This window comes from Thalassophryne amazonica, chromosome 15 (genome assembly GCF_902500255.1).
Source record: "Thalassophryne amazonica chromosome 15, fThaAma1.1, whole genome shotgun sequence".
Lineage (NCBI taxonomy): Eukaryota > Metazoa > Chordata > Actinopteri > Batrachoidiformes > Batrachoididae > Thalassophryne > Thalassophryne amazonica.
This window is the reverse complement of record NC_047117.1, coordinates 54926872-54946590: the sequence shown is the minus strand read 5'-3', so window position 1 is coordinate 54946590 and position 19719 is coordinate 54926872. Positions and strand designations below refer to the sequence as shown.

At 39.6% G+C, this 19719-nt stretch overlaps 1 protein-coding gene across 1 annotated transcript in view; it reads right to left on the bottom strand.

Moving 5' to 3' along the window:
- Positions 1–19719, bottom strand: part of tusc3 (tumor suppressor candidate 3) — a 344078-nt gene that overhangs the window by 90548 nt on the left and 233811 nt on the right. Inside the window, exons 4-6 of the mRNA XM_034188079.1 lie at positions 18713–18853; positions 9908–10048; positions 7980–8069 (exon numbers count right to left, since the gene is read on the bottom strand). Of these exons, the coding sequence (XP_034043970.1) occupies positions 7980–8069; positions 9908–10048; positions 18713–18853 (372 nt within the window). The remainder of the gene's footprint in view (positions 1–7979; positions 8070–9907; positions 10049–18712; positions 18854–19719) is intronic.

The window sequence follows — 19719 nt, the reverse complement described above, 5'->3', positions numbered from 1 at the left end:
CTTAGGCAGTATTATTAGACAGCATTGCTTAAATTTTCATTGTTACGCAGATGATACCCAGCTTTATCTATCCATGAAGCCAGAGGACACACACCAATTAGCTAAACTGCAGGACTGTCTTACAGACATAAAGACATGGATGACCTCTAATTTCCTGCTTTTAAACTCAGATAAAACTGAAGTTATTGTACTTGGCCCCACAAATCTTAGAAACATGGTGTCTAACCAGATCCTTACTCTGGATGGCATTACCCTGACCTCTAGTAATACTGTGAGAAATCTTGGAGTCATTTTTGATCAGGATATGTCATTCAATGCGCATATTAAACAAATATGTAGGACTGCTTTTTTGCATTTGCGCAATATCTCTAAAATTAGAAAGGTCTTGTCTCAGAGTGATGCTGAAAAACTAATTCATGCATTTATTTCCTCTAGGCTGGACTATTGTAATTCATTATTATCAGGTTGTCCTAAAAGTTCCCTGAAAAGCCTTCAGTTAATTCAAAATGCTGCAGCTAGAGTACTGACAGGGACTAGAAGGAGAGAGTATATCTCACCCATATTGGCTTCTCTTCATTGGCTTCCTGTTAATTCTAGAATAGAATTTAAAATTCTTCTTCTTACTTATAAAGTTTTGAATAATCAGGTCCCATCTTATCTTAGGGACCTCATAGTACCATATCACCCCAATAGAGCGCTTCGCTCTCAGACTGCAGGCTTACTTGTAGTTCCTAGGGTTTGTAAGAGTAGAATGGGAGGCAGAGCCTTCAGCTTTTAGGCTCCTCTCCTCTGGAACCAGCTCCCAATTCGGATCAGGGAGACAGACACCCTCTCTACTTTTAAGATTAGGCTTAAAACTTTCATTTTTGCTAAAGCTTATAGTTAGGGCTGGATCAGGTGACCCTGAACCATCCCTTAGTTATGCTGCTATAGACTTAGACTGCTGGGGGGTTCCCATGATGCACTGACTGTTTCTTTCTCTTTTTGCTCTGTATGCACCACTCTGCATTTAATCATTAGTGATTGATCTCTGCTCCCCTCCACAGCATGTCTTTTTCATGGTTCTTTCCCTCAGCCCCAACCAGTCCCAGCAGAAGACTGCCCCTCCCTGAGCCTGGTTCTGCTGGAGGTTTCTTCCTGTTAAAAGGGAGTTTTTCCTTCCCTCTGTTGCCAAGTGCTTGCTCACAGGGGGTCGTTTTGACCGTTGGGGTTTTTCCGTAATTATTGTATGGCTTTGCCTTACAATATAAAGCGCCTTGGGGCAACTGTTTGTTGTGATTTGGCGCTATATAAATAAAATTGATTTGATTTGAAATACTCAGTTATCAGCAGTGGTGGGCACAGTTCAGCTAACCCGATAACAGATAATTATCGAAGCTAATGTTTTCGCTAGTGGATTAACTTTTCAGATAAGTTTTAAAACCATCATCGGACCAATTATCTTAAATATCGTTCCGATAACTGTCAGTCCGATAACATTATTTTTGCTGGTAAAGTGAACAAAGTTTAACGGTAAAAAACATTTGTAAACCCTAACATCGAACATTTTAGTCCATCTGTTGTTTGTAGCAGACTGGCTGCCTGTCGCTTGTTGATGACAACATCATTAAGCGCAAAATGTGATTGGCCGGTCGATGCACGGAGCATTGTGGATAGTGCAGTTCAGGTTCACTTTGGACGTTACAGTGAGTGAGTCCGTTTGACACAAAACAAAAAGGACTAACTTTAACATTATTTTATTTTATTTCTTTCTGGCAGATATAATTTAATAATATAATTTAATCGCCAAGACTCGTTGGGGGAGAGGAGCTCTCACAGCGCAGCTGTGAGTACAGAGGGACTTTTCTTCATGTTTAGACATGGTTTTTGATTAAAAAAAAAAGAGACGCTTTCTGTGGATTATTTATTCAGATGAATCCCACTGAAACTAAGGGTAAGAATTTATATTTACTACGTGTCTTTTACTCTGCCAGTCAATGCATTAATGAACGTATTTCAGTTGTTTGAGCTGCAAAGTTCAAAGCGTGTGAAAAAAGCAGCAGCTTTTTAGTTCGTAAATGACGATGTATCTAATACTGAGATAAACTGTGACTTCTAATACTGTGTTTTACTGCTTTTGAAAGATGATCACAGTGTTTGGGGTTTTATTTTTTTATTCATTCTTATGTGTTTGTGATCCTTGAATTTACCCAGCCGTGAAAAGTGAAAGTGAAACTGGTTTATAAGAGGCTGACAGTGAAATCTGATGTGGTCGCGTCCGTATCAATACTAAAAATTACCGGTTATCTGTAATAAAGATAATTTTTTTTGTAGTTCATCGGTTTAGCCTCATAAAAGATAACTTTTCAGTTATCGGATTAATGGTCATCGGCGTTAACTTTTTGGTTAGCTGTGCCCACCACTGGCTACCATGCAAGAAGGAAACGAATGAGTTCCACCAAGCCACCCAAACCTACGCCGAAAGGAGTTACAGCCTTTTTCAGCTTTGACTGGAGAAATTGTGCATTGTGCAGTTTTTCTTCTCTGTTGAACCACCACTCTCACCTTCAGGGTGGAGAAAGATTTTATGAAACAGAAGAAAACTCATCAAATCTAGTCTCAAGCCACCCATGTTGCTTCTGGCAAACTGTAGTGGGCACGTCATTTGTTTGCATGCACATACATAGATTTACAGATTTCCCACAAACATCCATGTAACTCAGACTGTGTGATGAGGAATTGTAACTCATGTAAAACTGCACCTTTCTAGGATTATTAAAACCACTGTACCCACCTATTTTTTTTTTTTTTCTTTCTCTTCACCTTCGTTGTTACTGTCCCTCCAGTTGGTGTAGACACCATTTTTGGCGGCATTTGTCACGGTTATTGTCATTGTGCCTATCTTATTCTTTTGTGTGTCACCACTTAATTCATGTGGGGAAAGGGGCAAGCAGATATTCGATGCTGCAATATTAAAATTTATTATTTATTTTGAATAGTATGAGCCAGCTGCGACTCATGCTAGTGATACAGAACCACTGGAACCAAATAGCCATGTCACATGTTACACTTGAAATGAGTGTAATATTTGTTTTCTGTGCAATATCCACTGCCACGGAAATATCCAGTTTTGTATGTACGTTTCTCTTTGTTTTATATGCAACCTATTTTGCTCCTATGTTCTTATATATTTCTTTTTTTTTTTTACACTATTGACATATTGCTTTCATTTGGTTATATTTTATGTTTATTTTTCTTTTCTTCTTTCTTCAGACGTTTCAAGTCTGCGTATGCTTTACTCAGGTTTATACGAGGTCTGTCCAAAAAGTATCGGACCTTTTTATTTTTTGCAAAAACCATATGGATTTGAATCACGTGTGATTGCATCAGCCAAGCTTGAACCTTCGCGCGCATGCGTGAGTTTTTTCACGCCTGTCGGTTGCCTCATTCGCCTGTGAGCAGGCTTTGTGTGAGCACTGGTCCACCCCTCTCATTTTTTTATTGCGAATAAATGCCTGAACGATTTGGAGCTTTGCTGCATCAAATTTTTTCCAGAAACTGTGAGAGACCTCCAGGTGGACACCGTTCGGAAAATTAATATGGCTTTCAGGGACGATTCTGTGGGGATTACACAGATTAAGGAGTGTTACTGCCGCTTTAAGGACGACCCTCAACTGTTGAGAGCGCGCCGCGCTCCCAGCGCCGATTGACAGGCTGAATCAACCAGATCATTTCCAACGTGAAGGTTTTCTTGATCCGGGACGTCATCTGACTTCCACAAAAAAGGAAAAAGGCGTGGACATCAGCACTTTTTCAGCACATTACACTGTTAAAGGAGTTTTTTTCATTGAAAGAAAAGCAGACGGATGCGCCACCGTGCCGTTCATGGCGCGGGACAAAACCACCTCCGTGTTGGTCTCACAGGACGGCTTTGAGATGGCTTTCAGACGGCTGTCGGTGGGTTTTCAGTCGTGTTACTAACCGAGAAATTGTGGATGAGCCTGGACATGCCAGAACATGTCCTGTGAGGCTTCATCACAGTGTGGCTTTGCGCCATGCGGCTCCACCGCGACGCGCGGAATTCCTCCGCACGTCTGTCTCAATGTGCCGAAAAAGTGCTGATGTCCATGTCTTCCGCAATTCCTGTGCTAGTCAGAGGACGTCCCGGATAAAACACAGCGTCCAGTTTGGAAATGAACGGCACATTCCACTGTTACAGGAGTTTTTGTCATGGAAAGAGGAGTGGAGGAATTCCGCACGTCGCGGTGGAGCCGCATGGCGCAAAGCAACACCGTGATGAAGCCTCACAGGACATGTTCTGGCATGTCCAGCTGGTGACACGCAGTCGCCTCCTCCTCTTTTAACGGCTGATTAGAGATTTTGAGGTGATACTGTCGCTTTAAGGACTTCCAACACAGCGGGACGTCGTGCAGCGCTCCCAGGCACCATCGTCAGCCTGTTTCAAGCTGAAAACCTCCACATTTCAGGCTCTATTGATCCAGGACGTCATGAGAGAACAGAGAAGTTTCAGAAGAAGTCGGTTTCAGCATTTTATCCGGATATTCCACTGTTAAAGGAGATTTTTTTTAATGAAAGACGTGCGGGCGGATTGCAGCGTCGGCTCGCAGCCGCTGCGATGCTCCGCCACAGGAAAAACACCTCTGTTGGAAGCCTTAAGGACAAGTTGGAACATGTCCAGCTGTTAAACAATTTCTCATATACTCACTCCACTGAAAGCCATCAAAAGCCGCCTGGATTTTACAAATGGTTATCAACACGGAGGTGTTTTTCCTGTGCCGCCGCACCGCGCCGGCTGCGTCCCGACGCGCGGACCCGTCCGCACGTCTTTCATTAAAAAAATCTCCTTTAACAGTGGAATATCCGGATAAAATGCTGAAACCGACTTCTTCTGAAACTTCTCTGTTCTCTCACGACGTCCTGGATCAATAGAGCCTGAAATGTGGAGGTTTTCAGCTTGAAACAGGCTGACGACGGCACCTCGGAGCGCTGCGCGACGTCCCGCTGTGTTGGAAGTCCTTAAAGCGACAGTATCACGTGAAAATCTCTCATCAGCCGTTAAAATTTTCACTGAAAACCAGCTTAATTTTTTGAACCGTGTCCACTTCGATGTGCCTCACAGGTTTAGAAAAAATTTTGATCAAACAAAGCGCCAGTCTCTCAGCAACTTCTCAGACAAAGGAATTCCGACGAGGGGCTGGACGACTCCTCCCACAAGGAGTGCTCACAGGTGAATGACGTCACCGACAGGCGTGGAAAAACTCACGCATGCGCAAGAGGGTTCAAGCATGTCTGATGTAAAAACATATGAATGAAATCCATATAGTTTTTGAAAAAAATAAAAAGGACCTATACTTTATTGACAGCCCTCGTATATGAGGTCTGTTAGAAAAGTATTGGACCTTTTTATTTTTTGCAAAAACATGATGGATTTGAATCAAGTGTGCTTGTATCAGCCAACCTTGATCCTTCGTGCGCACGCGTGAACTTTTTCACGCCTGTCGATTGCGTCATTTGCTGGTAAGCAGCCTTTGTGTGAGGTCGTGTGTAGTGCGCTCGGCGGATTTTCACTGCAAGGAAAAAGACGGAACAACTGGAGCAGCACCGCATCAAATTTTGCCAGAAACTGGGCAACAGCCAGGTGGAAACCATTCGGAAGATTCTGAAGGCTTTCAGTGACAATGCTCTGGGCATCCCACAGGTTTCCACCTGGCTGTCGCCCAGTTTCTGGCAAAATTTGATGCAGTAGCGCTGCTCCAGTCGCTCCGTCTTTTTCCTTGCAATGAAAATCTGCCAAGCATACTACACACGACCTCACACAAAGGCTGCTTACCAGCAAATGACGCAATCGACAGGCGTGACAAAGTTCACGCATGAACACGAAGGTTCAAGGTTGGCTGTTTACATTAAATACAATGCTGTCACAGTTACTAACCTGAAACTTTAATCTGTGGGTACTACAACTGAACAATTTGAATGGTGCAGACATTAAAGCATGGTTTGTACACTGCCCTCCCTTTTTAAGCTTAAACTGGCCACAGTGTGTAATATTACCATGTCGTAGATTGGGTTAATGCTGAAACACTACCATTAAATACACTGTGGCCAAATTAGACTCAGAGAACAAATGTAAATAGGGAGTTGCTAAGTTTTTTTTTTGGACCAAGTCTAAGGCTGCTCCTGTTGACTGTGGAGGGTGAAATCTGTAATAAAGCCACAACTTAACATTCCAATGCCTACGTTCCAACACCTGTGCAACACTTATGTGTCTTTTGGTTGGCTGCATGGCAGCATCAGTTAACCAGGTACACTTTTTTTTGGTTCTACATCCATACTGAATGTTACGGACACTATTTCAGCCATGGAGGGTTGCAACCCACCAGTAATGACAAAAATCTTATAATGATGGAAAAAAAAAAATGCAAAATGCATCTGCCCATTTCCCCACATAAAGTGAGAACAGATGGTTTTTGTTTCATCCCTAAGTGGAGGTGGCCTGACAAAGCTCACATGCAGGTGGTTTGTAAAAATGATGCAACATGCAGACAGACAAACCATCTGCCTGATGGACTGAACACTCTAGTTTCTACCCTCAGTTATTTCATTTTCAAGTCACAAAAGCTATAGTGAGTGATTTTCTGTTCGTGTTAATTGACAAACTTTGGCTAAAAAGCTTTGCACTGCCACTGAAGTAAGCAATCAAGAGGTTGAAAATCAAAATCTTCATTTCACATCAAAAAGAATATTTCATTTCTGGGAAACCTCTGACACAATCATGAGTGGGTCACAGGAAGTGAGGCTGAGCTGCTAAAGTATTTATCAGCTGATAATGAATCCATGTCTTTCAATCTGGCCTGAAAAGCTTTGCTTGTAGGCTGCAGTACAACACATGAGGAAATAACAAACACAATGAAAACAGACAAGAAAGAGGAGAATGTAACTATTTAGAATACTGACCCACTGTAGAAGCACAAATGTGCAACACAGCACTGTGCTTCTGATAAGCACTTGGTGGGGTATGAAGATGTGCTGTGGATGAAAGAAAAATGTGGGGAGGTACTGGTCCAGTAGCGGGCTTCAGACCAGAGGATCCTCGGTTCAAACCCCTGTCTGGCCAGACAATCAGTATGGACCCTTGAGCAAGATACTTAATCCCCAGTTGCTCCCGGTGTGAAGTGACCGCCTTGCATGGCAGCACCCTGACATCAGTGTGCGAGTGTGTCTGTGTGAATTGGTGAATGTAAGGCATCATTGTAAAGGGCTTTGTGCTTGTGATATAGATGGAAAAGCGCTATATAAATGCAGTCCATCTATGTTTACCATTTACTTATGTGACATCTCAGATTTGTCCGGTGTTCTTGAGAGGTAAGAGTTACTGCACAACAGTGAAAGAATATGTGCAGGAAAAAACAAAGTAGAAGATAGTACAGTAAAATCTGTTATTACTAACCTGTGCTTGTTTTATAGCTTTGAACAGTAACAAACAATAATAATAATAATAATAATAATAATAAAAAACTAAAGTAGCAGCAACAATAATTTCAGACGTCCATCAGTTATCACCTCATCCATATTCTACGGTGGGAGTCGAGCGCCCTCCATTAACTAAAAGCTGCCAGTGTGGGACTGTGGCTTTGACGACAACAACAGCAACGTCAATGTCCACTTTGTTCTGTTTGCATAGCACGACTTTCTTATGTGGAGGAACACGACAGACCAAAAGGGCTGAAGGTGACTGACCTGTGGGGTCACGCAATCAAACCACAGTGATACGTTCCAATTTTCCAACAACACAGACAGACACTCGCGCATCAACAGATAAATCATTCAAGACCAAAGTCAACAGATAATTAAAGGAGATAAGAAACTACAAAGAAAATGTGGTAAGGAACTAGAATGAGACAGTTAATCACATCAAAGTTATATGTCACGTGTATTTTAGAAATAGAAGAGCGAGGAAGCCATAAATCTAAGGTTCATACCACTTGTCCATTCTGGGGGTTCTTGTGGGCGTAGGGTGGACCTCTGATGTGATTCCACATTTGACCAGATGTCATCGCAAAAACCACACACTGAAAGTGAGAGACAAAAGAGGCGGTAAGCAAAACATGACGAACATCAAACGTAGAAACATAATATAACATAATATAATATAAATGTAGCAATGTAAAATTATTAAGATGCACAGAAAACCAACTCATGTTGTGGATTGAGCCACAGACTACAGGAAAATATGTGATTGTGCTCTATAAGCGTATCAACGTAATGCAGAGCAGGTGTACAACAAAGCGTGCATGATATGGAGACTGCCACAATCTGCTCTGTGCACTGTTGCAAAGAATGCTGTGAGCTACAGCGCTGCAACACCTGTGTGAAACGCTGTTGTCTCATCTGTGGTGCAGAGCAACAGAAAGAAAAATTACATAGCAAGGCCATGTTTTATTACGCTATATGCATCACTGGAATAATTACTGTGTGTGCACAAAAATGCAATTTGTTTGGTTTGATTAATTAGTTCCTACATTTGATTAGTTCATGCACTGTGACCAGATAAATGCAGATAGAATGTGTTAAACTGAGAGGGACAGATGGATAATAACAAAAAAGAAAATACATTTTACTACAAAATACATGAGATACGAGATACGTGCCTGAGGTAGGAATCAATCAGTCAGTCAATCAAATCAATCACTGGGAACAAATTATAGATGGCATGCATGCATTAGCATTTCAAGTGCTGTGCTTTTTTTTTTTTTTTTTTTGCCTCCTCCTATTTTTTCCTCTCCACAGCCAATCTGGGGTCTGTCCTACCTTTATCCGCACACCTTGGATGTTTGGTCCTTTCAAGGTGTGTAGATTTTTGTTTTGTTAATCGCCAATCTTTCTTTTTGTGATTTCAAACATTGGAAATGTGCATCTCCAGCTCACATAAATTCTATATGCAAGTCTGGCTGACTTAGTTGAAACTCTGGCAGTGGGTCAGTGTATCATTACATTACATTACAGCCCCTCTGACCCCTTACACAAGGCTGCAGGAGCCTTAAGCAACTCCTTCAGTAATACATTGCTGCACCCTTGGTGAAAAACAGAACGCCTCTGCATGTCATTTATTCCAACTGCAGCCAGACTGTATAATTCCTCAAAATGATTTTAGCACCATACCACCTGCTGATTTTGCACAGTTAACTACGTCTTCTGCCACCTTTTGTGCTTCATCACATGCACAACTGTGCAATGTATCCTATGCAATACTTTTACCATATCTATACATTCTTATACATATATAAACTCACTTATACTCAGTTTTTCACGTAATCTGTTCACATTAGTATTTATGCACCCACCAGCAAACTTGCAATATACTTTAGTCACCTTTCTTTAAAGTAAATAATTTTCTTTTCTTAATACTACTGTATGGCTCTTCCCGCTGCAACAAGTGATTTTCCCCACTGTGGGATCAATAAAATTTACCTCATCTTACATCTATTTTCTTTTTTTTTTGGCTTCTCATGTTTTGCTTAAGTGAAAATGTGTGTGCGCACACTCCTGTGCACCCCGACATTGCTTCTTGTAACAACAAATATGTAACACCACCCAATGCATGTTATGATGCAATACAGGAATTACGACACTGGTTGGATTGCAGAAAACTGGTACGTCGACAAACTACTGCGCTGCAGTCTCACGTCACAGTTGCTTTAAACATGCTGTAATATGGTGTACATTTCTCTAGGATCTTGGCATAACACATATTTGTCCCATTATCATCATGCAGTATACACTGTGCTTTACTTCAATGAATGAGTTCTAAACTCAGTCTCATTACATGCTAAAAACGATGGGTATTCTTAAGAGAGTATGCACTTTCCAAGTGCATTAACACGGCCAGCCAGCATTCTGTGTGTCATACCAGTGCAGCCATGGCCCATCCCGTCTTGTTGTATATGAATTCCAAGTTGTTCCTTCTGAGATATAACAGACCTCCAACCAGGGAAACTAACAGAGCCAAAGCAATCGTTCCTGAATAATTAGGAGGACGGAAGACACGAATCTGCAGGAAATGACAAGAGGAAAAAAACAAAGCAAATCAGAATATCTACATTTTGCAGTAATGCTGTATTCTCATAGCATTTTAACACAAATTTCATTCTTCAACCTTTCGGTGCCCCAGTCAAAGCCAAGAAGGCTAATTTGAATAATTTGAATTCATGCCATATAAACTAATCCTGAACAACAGAGCAGAAAATAATGTTCTTCTCATCTGTGGTACTGGGCTGCTCCACTTGGATGAAAAGCTAATGGCTCCCAAGCACCTTCCAAAAAATGGGATCAAAATACTTAAGAGTTTCTAAAATACAGGGTCACATAAGAGTGTGAAATTATATTTTGACATAATTAACAAACTGCATAGAACAGATGTGTAAAAGCTGCACTCATGGTATAGTGTGAAAATAATATAGTACTTATAATTTTAGAGCAATCAGTATTTACTTTTGGCATGTAGACATCCATCCGGATTAATGTAGGCCATTCAAAGGAAGAAATCTGGGCAACTCTTGCTTGGATCAAATCAATAACTAGGGGGATTAATGCACAAGTTTGTCTAGGCTGAAAACCAGGGGGCCCAAGTCACAGTGTGTCCAACATTACTGTCCCCTAAAATGGTGCGGCAAACACAAAGCAGAAACACTAGGAACACATATACAAAATATTTACTACATTTCAAAAACTGTCCTAAAAATAAGCCAAACAACTTAAATTTGTTCAAATTTGCTTGTTTTGAGAAAAAAAAAAATCCTCCATTGGGGTAAGCAAATTTTGCCTAGCTAGAAATTTTTAAACTTGCTTAGAAATCTTGCCACCTTAAGACCTTAATGTGCCTTAAAACTAGAACAAGCTAAAACTGAAGAAACTAGTGCTACACAATCAAAGAAATAATTATCCATGCAGTTTTGTGCAGTTATAATTAACTTAAGATTCTGCTATTTGTTGTGTAGATCAGTGCACGGTTCTCTTAATAATGTGTAATGTGAAGCCGTAAGAATGAATACAAATAGATTAATTCAAACTTAAACTAGGGCAGCACGGTGGCTTAGTGGTTAGCACTGTTGGCTCACATCAAGAAGGTTAGGGGATTAATTCCCACCTGTGGCTTTTGTGTGCGGAGTTTGCATGTTCTCCCCGTGTTTGAGTGGGTTTCCTCTGGGTGGGTTTCCTCACACATCCAAAGAAATGCAGGTTAGGTGGACTGGAATATTGACATTGTCCGTAGGTGTGGGTGCGGGTGTGAATGTGTTTGTCCTGCGACAAACTGGCGAGCTGTCCGGGGTTTACGCTGCCTCACGCCCTAGTACTGCTGGGATAGGCTCCAGCCCCAGTGACCCTTAACTGAAGTAAGCAGTTGAAGATGAGTGAGTGAGACAAACTTAAATTCATGTAATTTCATGATTTTTTTTAACTGAAAAGTGGTGTCAGTCTGAACATACAAAAAAAACTTGATCCTCTGTTGAGATTTAATGTAAAACACTGTTGTAGCTTGAAACTGGTACAATTTACGGGGTGAACACAAAAACACTCCTTGGTTTCAAATATTTATAATATCAAAAGTTACATGAATAATTGTACAATTTTGAAGAAGAATCTGCAAAAGAGAAAGAAACGAGTTTCTGCAACTGTTGTTACCAAAACTGTAAAATTATTCATGTGACTTTTGATATTATAATTATAAATATTTGAATCCAAGGAGTGCTCTTGTCTTCACCATGTAGTTTAAAATTAGCAATAATTTCTTAAATATATATTCTTAAAATGAGATTTTCTAGGATAAACTTGCTTGTCAAAGTTTTTTGCTTTCTTGAAAATTCTTTTTTGCACTCTATCTCTATGAACTAACAAAAGACAAACAATTACTAACATAAAACTGTCTAATTACACAGTGGGAGCTGATGCACCTCAAGACTCTACACTATTTTAAGCATATTCAAACAAAATCAAAAATAAAGTCTAGAAAATGTTTCATTTTAAATGGATATTTTCACATATTTGGAAAAACAAAGTGGTAAGAAGTACTGTTTTCAATATGTTAATACACTGCTGTTTAATGGCATTCTGTGATCACAATGAAGTTGTAAGGTCCCACACAGAGGTGTAGCCCCATCCGCAACTAAACAGGAATAAATTTAAATTTCCAGGTACCACAGATAACTATCAAAGAGCAAATTCCCAAAAAGCAGTAAAAAAAAGAAAAGAAAAAATAAAAGAAAAATGTGTGGTGGAGCATGATGAAGACTACACAGTGTGTGGTTAAAAAAATAAATAAATATGATAGGTACAAGACCCCCTGCTGGTTTGTCCTTGGCTTTAGGTGGTCTGAGGATCACTATGCACTTATCACAAGTTGCACTTGGTCATTCGTCACATGTCAAAAAGATTTTGGGATGCATCACCAAATCACGCTGCTCTGCAGCCACCTGTGGAGCTCGGTGTCCTCTAGAACATTAGCCTATTACTCAGACATTTATCGAGAAGGCTGAATATGTAACTACATGAAAAAAAATATGCACGGGGGGTACACAGACGAGTATGCACTTCCATGCAACTACATGTACCAATATCACTGTATTAATGCAGTACAACACTGATAGATCATGGCCAAGTAAGTTATTGTCAATAATATCACACATAAATTGCAACCATCCTGACCAGTAGTCTCAGAGCAAAAAATCATTAAAACAAATTTATGAACTGCAACAACACTCACCACAATCAAACAGGAAAAACAAACAAGAAAAAAAGTTGCAACTTGTCCAATAACAGCGACACAAATCTATAACTCCTTCAGTGGTGTCTAGGTGTTCTGGTGGCATCCCAGTTTTTAAAGAACTGCCTTCTTCTGACAGCTTTACTATATTGTGTGTATTTCCTTATAAATGGTGGAAATGAAGTCAAAGAGATTCACTGACATGGAAATGTTCATGTCAGTGAATCCCCCAATTTGTCAAAAGAAAATTTGCTGAAAAAGTGATGATTTGGATTGCAATGATTCATTTCCTCATATTTTGTTGAATCAATTATTGATAGGCTCTGAAAACTGAGGCACTATGTGCACAAATGACCATAGCTCCTCCAACCTTAAGGTAATACTTCTGTTAAAACCATTGACTCAATACCAATAGTCTACTGTACATTCCAAGAACATTTTGGCTGTCTTATTTCATCTCCATTGCGTTGGTGTCCAACCTATATTTAATTGAATACACCACAAGACAAGATATTTAATGTTCAAACTGATAAACTTTATTGTTTTTGTGCAAATATTTGCTCATTTTGAAATGGATGCCTGCAACAGGTTTCAAAAAAGCTGGGACAGTGGTATGTTTACCACTGTGTTACCTTTCCTTCTACAAACACTCAATAAGCGTTTGGGAACTGAGGACACTAACTGCTGAAGCTTTGTAGGTGGAATTCTTTTCCATTCCTGCTTGATAGATGACTTCAGTTGTTCAACAGTCCGGGGTCTCCACTGTCATATTTTGTGCTTTATAATGCTCCACACATTTTCAATGGGTGACACGTACGGACTGCAGGCAGGCCAGTCTAGTACCCGCACTCTTTTACTACGAAGCCACACTGTTGTAACACGGGCAGAATGTGGGTTGACATTGTCTTGCTGAAATAAGCAGGAACATCCCTGAAAAAGACATTGCTTGGATGGCAGCATGTGTTGCTCAAAAACCTGGATGTACCTTTCAGCATTGATGGTGCCATCACAGATGTGTAAGTTGCCCGTGCCATGGGCACTAACACCCCCCCATACCATCACAGATGCTGGCTTTCGAACTTTGCACTGGTAACAATCTGGATGGTCTTTTTCTTATTTTGTCCGGAGGACACAACGTCCATGATTTCCAAAAACAATTTGAATTGTGGACTCATCAGACCACAGCACACTTTTCCACTTTGCGTCTGTCCATTTCAAATGTGCTCAGGCCCAGAGAAGGTGGCGGCATTTCTGGATGTTGTTGATGTATGTTTTTTTTGCATGGAGAGTTTTAACTTGCACTTGTAGATGTAGCAACGAACTGTTAATTGACAATGGTTTTCTGAAGTGTTCCTGAGCCCACGCGGTAAGATCCTTTACACAATGATGTCAGTTTTTAATGCAGTGCCGCATGAGGGATAGAAGGTCACGGGCATTCAATGTTGGTTTTCGGCCTTGCCGCTTACGTGTAGAAAGTTCTCCAGATTCTCTGAAACTTCTGATTACATTATAGACTGCAGATGATGGAATCCCTAATTCCTTGTAATTGAACATTGAGAAGCATTGTTCTTAAACTGTTGGACTATTTTTTCACACAGTTGTTCACAAAGTGGAGATCCTTGCCCCATGTTTGCTTGTGAACAGCTGAGCCTTTTGGGGATGCTCCTTTTATATGTTCAATCATGACACTCACCTGTGTCCAATTAACCTGTTCACCTGTGGAATGTTCCAAACAAGTGTTCTTTGAGCATTCATCAACTTTCCTAGTCATTTTTTGCCCCTGTCCCAGCTTTTTTGAAATGTGTTGCAGGCATCCATTTCAAAATGAGCAAATATTTGCACAAAAACAAAAAAGTCTATCAGTTTTTACATTAAATATCTTGTCTTTGTGGTGTATTCAATTGACTACAGGTTGAAGAGGATTAGCAAATCATTGTATTCTGTTTTTATTGTGTGTGTGTGTGTGTGTGTGGGTGTGTGTGTCTATATATATATATATATATATATATATATATATATATATATATATATATATATATATATGTGTGTGTGTGTGTGTGTAAAATATAGTAGATATAAAGAACATATATTCTTAAAACTATGCAATACAGGAGAGAAAGCCTAGCTCAGCTAAGATTCTCAAAAAGCACTGTATCACAATATCGCTCTATAATTTTCTGGTGTTCGGTGCTGCAGGTAGTAAGTGAAATGTGGAAAGCTAAAGCTGATAACACCTTTTCCTGACTGTGATGTTCAATAAAAGGAGCAGAGATTTTTATTTTGAAAGCCACAGCATCAAAGTTGTAAAAGTGAAAAGATTTTAGACAATGTTAAAGTTTTCCATAACAGGTTTTGAGAGGAAACTGCTGGGAAATATTTTGGATAAAGGAAAAGTGAGATTCTCTCCCATATGTGACAAAGGATGATAAAGGGGGGCATCTGAAAATGGCAGCAACTGGCGACATTTTCCTAATTAAGTGCTGGATGTTGAAGCCTGCTGATTCAGCAAGAAACAATGGACACACAAGTGCTGGGATAAACAGCGAGAGACGGCTTGCACAATTTGGACAAACCTTTCAGTAAGATGGATTACATCTTCATCTCGCTCTAGCCATCTGGTGTCCAGAGGCTGAGCTACTTTAACATTGCCAGGACTGTGTATTCAGGGACACAAACCAAGGGGATTACTTGGAATTTATAGCCAAGATTGAAGTGTTGATGGATGACTGAACACTTTGGACTAAAATTTTCTCTTTAGTACTCTTGACATTCTGGGCAATCATTAGTGAGTAAAAAACTACACAGCAGAATGACCCCTTTAGGGCCAAGAAGGCACTTTAAAGTGGGCTGTGAGAGGTCATTAAAAACAAAGCCTGAATTTTCAATTTTGTAAAATGTTTAAAATTACCCAAAAATATTTCATGTTAAAAATGTAATCAGAAATAATACAACAAAGACACTAGATTTAAAGGATTATTGATTTATCTGACAGAGTTTAACATAATACCTGTACTGTGTACACACACACACACACACACATATACATTATAGGCCATTTCAAATACAAAAAGTAAATCAGGCTTCTCAATATAAACATTTCTAAAATTATCTTCCATAAACTCAAACTCAAAGCAAATCTCTACGACTTGATTTAAATGAATTTAAAATATAAAAGCCAAGATGATGGGCAACTTTGGTAAAATACGTGTAAATAATCAGTTTACTTCAGACAAGTCAAGGGATGGATACATGAACATTTCTAAATCACTAAATATGTGTCTGAGTTTATTTTTATGATAAAATACACACAGTATGACACTTTATGGTAAAATCTGTATGGAGTAGACAGTTCTCAAAAACTGTAACTGTGCAAGAAGGAGAAGAGTGAGGAAAGCCACCAAGACACAGAGACAACCCAGAAGACGTTATAGGCTTCTGTGGCTGTGATTGGAGAATTTGTGCATAGTGCATGTTTTGCATTTTGTATCCCCACTTATACAGCTTCATGATGAAGTGGTACAGAGGAGGGTTTTCTTTCACCAAAACATCAAATCTAGGCTTGTATCTCAGATGTACCTTATCTTAAAAAGAAGACCTGAAGGTTTATACAAATTTCCAGGAGATACATCTGAGATGCAAGCCTAGATTTGATGTTTTGATCAAAGAAAATCCTCATCTATGTCTTTTATTCACCGATACAAACCAGACTGCACTTTATTGCAACAATTATGTATTTTTCATTTTTCATTCAGGATCACAGGCAAAAGTTCCTCGTTTTCATCAGTTCTTTCTCAAAATGGAAAGCAAAGCAATATCTGCCTTTTTTTTTGGCTGACCAGAAAATGATCTGATCCATGACTTAAAAAAAAAAAAATATCCGATCCGAATAGTGGGCTTTGTGATCCATGACACCTTGAGCATTTGTGATGTCCTTTAGTTTTAGTATTTTGCAATGCACTCCTGTGGAATCCTACGTCACAGTCCTATTTTGTCACATGTACAACCATAATAGAGTGGAGTTCAAAGTGCAATAGGATGGAGTCTTTCAAATCAATCGGATGAAATAATGTGGGGGTGTTCTTCTGCGGTTTTCCATTGCCTGGCCAAAATTATACTTTAACTAGGACGTTGACCCGTGGGGAACCACAGGTTCTAGATGTGGTCGTTTGTACTTTAGAAAATGTCCAGATTAGGGCTGCAGCTATCAAATATTTTTGAAATCGATTATTTTATTAATCGAGTAATCGGATAAAAAGTACCTTTGTGTTTTTAAACAATATCAGTAGTGGCAGGGCTCGCCCTAAAGCAGTGGCACAATGTTGCTGTGCCATCATGCACATTTTTAAGTTTACGGTGTTCCCTCTCTCTGTTTTGCCAGGTTATTAATTTTTTCATATTAAGAGTTTTAGAGCTTTGCCGAACCATAAGCCCAGCCAGTCTGTGAAATCTTCAGTCTGCGGACAGCGCATTCTTTTTTTCCTTCTTATTGCATATTTCATTTGCAGCAGGGGTGGTGGCCAAGTGGTGAATGCACTTGGTTTCAGTGCAGAAGGTTCCGGGTTCAAATCCCACCCTGTCACATTTCTCCATGTAATGTGGAGTTGTGTCAGGAAGGGCATCCGCCGTAAAACCTGTGCCAATTCAACATGCAGATCCACCTTGGATTTGCTGTGGCGACCCCGAGTGCAAACAAGGGAGCAGCCGAAGGGACTTACTACTGCATATTTCATTTGCACTTTTTATTACTGTGATTTATTTAGTGTTTAGTGTATATTTATACATGCCATACAGAGTGTAGCTCAAACCAAAGTCACATTCTTTGTTTTCTGTGGATACTTGGCGAATAACACAGCCTTTGAAAAACAGCTGTGGAATGCAGCGTTTCCACAAAAGCTGTCTGTTGATAAAAACTCTTACCAAATCTGAATTAAAGCTTTTTTTTTTATCATTAAACATTACTCATTTAAAGTGCACGTCCTTTCGCTTCATCTGCGGAGGTGGAGAATGGCCAGTGGAGCAAAACGTGTTTGTTTTTTTTAAATATATTCAAACACACTGCTTCATTGTAGATGCGCAATAAATCCGTTTCAGATAATCCGTGCGGACCCTTTCTCTTAAAAGGCATTATTTTACTCAGCGTGTGGCTTTGCAAACCTGTAGCATCGCCTGTTACATTGATTAGCGCTATGGTCTTCTTCTGTGTTTTTGGTGGGAGCATTACAGCGCCACATACAGGTCTGGTGTATGTACTACAACTTTAAACAAAGCCAAAATCGTTTCAGCCCTAGTCCAGATTTGAATCTGCTGTCTGAGATGTTAGAGGTGGACAGACTGATGAATTCTCTCAGGTCTGCAGCAACCTCACAGGCTTTTATGTTGAAATACAGGCACTTATTGTGGAAGTGCGACATAAACAGGCTTGTTTTCAAAAATTACTGATTTCTCAAAAAATACTGGTCTGATCACCTTGTTGTTTTCACAACTTGAATCCTCGTGAAAAAATACATAGGTGTGCCAAAGGACATTTTGTAAATGTGTACAGAGGTGCCACTCGGTCGTAAGTGTTTGTCTTATGACTCAACATGCTGTGTGTAGTGCTCTCAGATTATGACTGCTGTTGAACAGAGTGACATAAAAAAGTAATATTAGAGACAAACTATAGGGGAAATAATGGTGTTATTATTGGACTGCTGGACTCACTGGACAATAATTTAGCAGAAAACTGGAGAAATGTGAGGGAGAAGGGACTACTCTTTTCTTGGCACCATGACTTAAAAGGCATTCCATTTGACAATAAAAATGCAGCAAACAAAGGTGTATCAAGAGAAAACAGAATTATTTTCACAACAATTCTGAAACAGCTGTTGACTCCTCTTGAGACACCATGAGTATAGGTGAACTAAGGTACATATTAATGATATTTGTATCCATCATGAATTTCTGTGTGTGCCATACCTGGACGTCTGTGCGATCTGCAATCCACTTGGCTAGCTGCTCTGAAGCAAAACCGATCCTTTGCAGGTCAAACGTATCCGCCCTCTTTGGCTTTCCCTTAGCCGGGAAATGCATGAAGGTTGGAGCACTGTTCATATTCAACTAGAGAGAAAGAGAGAAAGGGGAACATCAAGGAGGTGTCCGAAATGTTTTGGATATTAAGCAAATAGATCATCAAAAACTAAAACAACATGGATCATGATAAGTAGATTAAGAAGACGCTCTGATTATAGCCTGATCTTTCATACAGTATGCAACAACTTTCAAACGGTATTTTCACATTTTTGCTCAAACTATATACCGTCTCCTCAAGCCCTGAATGTTCCATTTTGGATTCAAACAGTTTAAAAGCAGTAGTTCCACTTTTACAGTCCTGGTCAGCGTTATCTGTAGCCCCCATACACAATAACATAAGATACACCTTCTGGCAAATTGTAGTTGAACATTAAAGCAAACAGAGCTCTGGTATCAGATTGGAAAAGTATCAGTATCAGCAAATATCCAAATTCAGGTATCGGGATCGGAAGTGAAAAATTGTGGATCCGTACATCCCTAATCTGGACAATGATAAAGTTTCCAATTCACCTAACCTGCTCATCCTATGTCTAAAATACTTCCAACAGAAACTTCTTTTAAGCCTATTCAGGCCTAATATGGCAATATGTTTTAATTTTTGTGGTCATCTGTTTTTGTCAACTTTAAAATTATCCAGATTATGCCAACGCCACTTAAATGGACTCATTTTCTTTAAAGAAGCAGCTACCAATTAAGTTAGGCTACCAAAGTCTGCCAATAAAAATGTTTATTTTAAGAGGAGTTGAATTGGTTGTTCATTAAACTGACTTATCATTTTCTCTGTCAGGTATAACTGTTAAATTAAGCTTAAGTAAATTAATAAAATTAAATTAATCACCAGAATAATCAATAGAATACTTTATTACTAAAATAATCAATAGCTGCAGCCCTAC